Consider the following 3406-nt stretch of genomic DNA (forward strand, 5'->3'; position numbering starts at 1 on the left):
TGGATGAGCGATATTCTCTCTCCCTTAACAAACTACTACGATTCATTAGCTGTGTAGTAATAATCCCCTTCCCCACCTATTTGTATCCCTTTATGGATAGTCCTTTTAAGTCCTCACGCTTGGGCATGCTTTTTCACTCAAATTTATGCTTCCAAGTATCTTATTTAGACAGAGTTTTATGCAGCAGTCACTAGTCGCACTAATGGCTAATAGCACTAATGCCTAATAGCAACTGCTCTCGGAATCTATGCATTCTTGTAAATGATAACCTCCTTCTGAAAAAACTCGAGCGCATTCCTACTGACACTCACCAAAATAAAAACTCCGATTTCAGTACGCAGAGAATTTGCAGAGTGTTCCCACATCCAAACACTTGCACAGCCAAAACCAAACAAACGCGGGCCATTTCTTTTGTTTATATACTTATTTAGTTTTTGCTTTTCGTTTTTAATAAATATAATAATCAGTATCATCGCTCCTATCAGCGTTGGCTTTGTGGAAGGCAGTCATTTTTTATGGCTTCAACTTTTGTTTTCGAAATTCCCGCCGGTGCAATTTTATTTAGTTACTCGAAAGTTGGGTGAGTCAATGGGGTGACTAGAGACAAAAAGCGCATAGCGGCATGATAAGTGAGTCGTAGTTGCGCCTGTGTTTGCGTTTAATCCCATTTCAATATTTTTTGGCTCGGTGGCTTTGTATTTTTGGCCATGAAATCGTTTTTCGCTTATGCGTTGACATATTTTATTTATGTCCGCAGTGGCATTTAAGGTGTGATATCTCCCTTTCTTGTTTTCGCGATCTCTACAAACATATGCATTATGCTATGCATTTATGGCATTACACTGTGCACTAGAGCTGTTGAAACATCGATGTTTGACCACATCGATGTTTCGATGTTTTTCAGAAAAAAACATCGATGTATCGATACTACATCGAAGTAATATGGTACATTTTTTGATTCTCTATATAATATATATATCTTTATTAAGGATAACATCCTTTTTCCAAACTTAAAACTATAAAACAGAAGTTAAATCATTCAACTAAATACTATAAAACAGAAATTCAATCTTTCAAACTTAATACTATAAAGCATAATTCAATCTTTTTCAAACTTAAAACTATAAAATAATCATTGCTGTTCAGAGATCCACTTGTTCCGATTGATAAAAAGTAGCATGTCAACATGTTTAAACTGAAGCGAACTTCTTTTTTCGCTTACAACGATTCCAGCCTTACTGAACATACGCTCGCTTTCTGTCGAAGTTGCTGGAACGCAGAAATATTTTTTGCAGCAATGCTGAAATGATTTGTCTGATGAGATCTGTAATAATAAAATTTAATTAATACACATATTTAAACGCTGGAATTGACAAGTAAAATACAACCTTCCAATAATTTAAAGGGTTGGAGTTTGATTCCAAATTGTCTAGATTAAAATATTGACGAATTGACAATATGGAATCCACTGTATTAGTTTTATGTTTCAAACTTTTGTTTTTTTCCAAAAATTGAAAAAGGGATGTCTGCGATGTGGAGGTTGATGTTGGCAGGCGTGGTTCGTCGCAAGGGCGAGACTTCTGTGCGTTGAAAAAAGAAAGCTCGTTTTCCAAGAGTTTTTGAGCCTCAGTGATGTTAAATGGTGAGTGAAACGCTTCTTTTTTAAACCGAGGATCTAGCAAAGTTGCCACTCGAGGAACATTGCGAATTTCATATTGCAGTAGTCTGGACGATATGCCCTCCAATAAGCAATTGCAGCTTTCGCGACCTTCAACTGTTTTTAGGTCATTTTTTAACAATTGCAAATTATGCAGAAGTTCGCAAGTTATAGGAATTATTAATGATACCGTGACCAACGTTCGCGAAGAAGTTTGCAATGTTGCACATTCAAAAGGTTGCAATAAAATTATTATGTCTTTTAAAATTAAAATTTCGTCAGCCGAAAACGGGGCAAGTCCCTTTGGGGTTGAAAGAAGAACACTGCTTATAACATCATTTGTTTTAAGAATTCTTTCAATCATATGAAATGCGCTATTCCATCTTGTAGGACATTCTTGCTTTAAACTGTATGGCTTCTCTGTATTTTGAGCTTCTTTAAACTTGGCGTAAGCTACTGTGCTTTTCTTAAAAAATCCCACAATACTTTTGCATTCCCCATAATAACTTTTATTTTCTCTTGATTCAGGCATTGTTGAACTATTAAATTAATAACATGCGCAAAGCATGGCACATGTCTTTTTTGCAATATCTCACATGCTTTTATCATTGTTCTTGCGCTATCGGTAACAATGGCTGCAACTTTGTCCATAACTTCCCATTCAATTAGCACTGCACATAGAGAGTTCGCAATGTTTTCTGCAGAATGATTTTTCTCATTCTGTAACTTACTAGTCGAAAGTACTGCTGTGCGAAGTTTAAATTCTGGATCTATAAAATGGCAAGTTACGGTCAAATAAGCCTCGTTGGCTCGAGATGTCCAACAGTCGGTTGTCACAGCGCAATATTCCACTTCTTGCAAAATGCTTTTCAGTTTCATTCTCATGTTCATGAATAAATTATTATAACATGTTGAAAGCAATGTTGATCGTGAAGGCAATTCGTATCGGGGATCCAAAGCATTTACAAATTGCTTAAATCCCTCGTTTTCTACAATGTAAAATGGACGTAAATCGGAGCAAATGAAATTTAACAATGCGCTGTCCAAATCTCTCTTCCGTTTCGATGAGGCTTCATATTTTTTATCCAAATAAGCCGCCATATGTCCTGAAGCCTTTGACAACTCACTCACCGTTAACGTTGGGTGTACCCGCTTTAAATGTCCCGCCATGTTGGTGGTGTTTCCGCTGGTTTGATAAATTTTACCACATTTTAAACATTTGGCAGTCTTGCCATCCGAGGACTTATTAAAAAAATTCCACACATTGGACTGACCATATCGCGCCTTTTTGGTTTGCGGCTCTTCCTCTTGCTCTTTTTCTTCAATGGTTGCCGCACTACAACCTACATACAAATGAGACAAAACACAGAGGTTAACTTGTAAAGAAGGCATCAGTTAATATATATATGTACATACCTTGCCCATTTGAAGCTCTAAGATATTTATGCATTATAACCACTGCCTGCCAACACCAATAACTACAAAAATAACGCTCTAGCTTTTACTGCGTTTTTTTCTCAGTGATGGAAAAACTGGCAAAAACATCGAACATCGGAGAAAAAACATCGATGTCTTTTACGAAAGGAGAAACATCGATGTATCGAAACTACATCGATGTTTCGCACAGCTCTACTGTGCACACATACATACACACACGTGAAGGTGTATTGCATGGTATCATAAACATGTTGAGTACACCACAAATGGCTTAAAAGCTGACAATTATTAAAAGCTTTTTATAGGATTTGA

General features: G+C 36.6%; 1 protein-coding gene across 1 annotated transcript; it reads right to left on the bottom strand.

The window, feature by feature from the left end:
- Positions 1-2110: 2110 nt before the first annotated feature.
- On the bottom strand, positions 2111-3149 carry LOC129244362 (E3 SUMO-protein ligase ZBED1-like). Its single transcript, XM_054881982.1, has 2 exons — positions 3074-3149; positions 2111-3000 (listed from the first exon to the last, which is right to left on the bottom strand). Exons 1-2 carry the CDS (start codon positions 3105-3107, stop codon positions 2111-2113), a joined length of 924 nt encoding a protein of 307 aa, XP_054737957.1. The 5' UTR covers positions 3108-3149.
- Positions 3150-3406: the final 257 nt, after the last annotated feature.

The sequence above is a fragment of the Anastrepha obliqua genome, chromosome 4 (genome assembly GCF_027943255.1).
Source record: "Anastrepha obliqua isolate idAnaObli1 chromosome 4, idAnaObli1_1.0, whole genome shotgun sequence".
NCBI classification, from domain to species: Eukaryota; Metazoa; Arthropoda; class Insecta; order Diptera; family Tephritidae; genus Anastrepha; species Anastrepha obliqua.

Coding starts and splice junctions, on each gene's coding strand:
- LOC129244362 (XM_054881982.1), bottom strand. CDS start 3,107: ATGCATAAATATCTTAGAGCTTCAAATGGGCAAG. Junction 3,001..3,073: donor TAGAGCTTCAAATGGGCAAG/GTATGTACATAT, acceptor ATTTGTATGTAG/GTTGTAGTGCGGCAACCATT.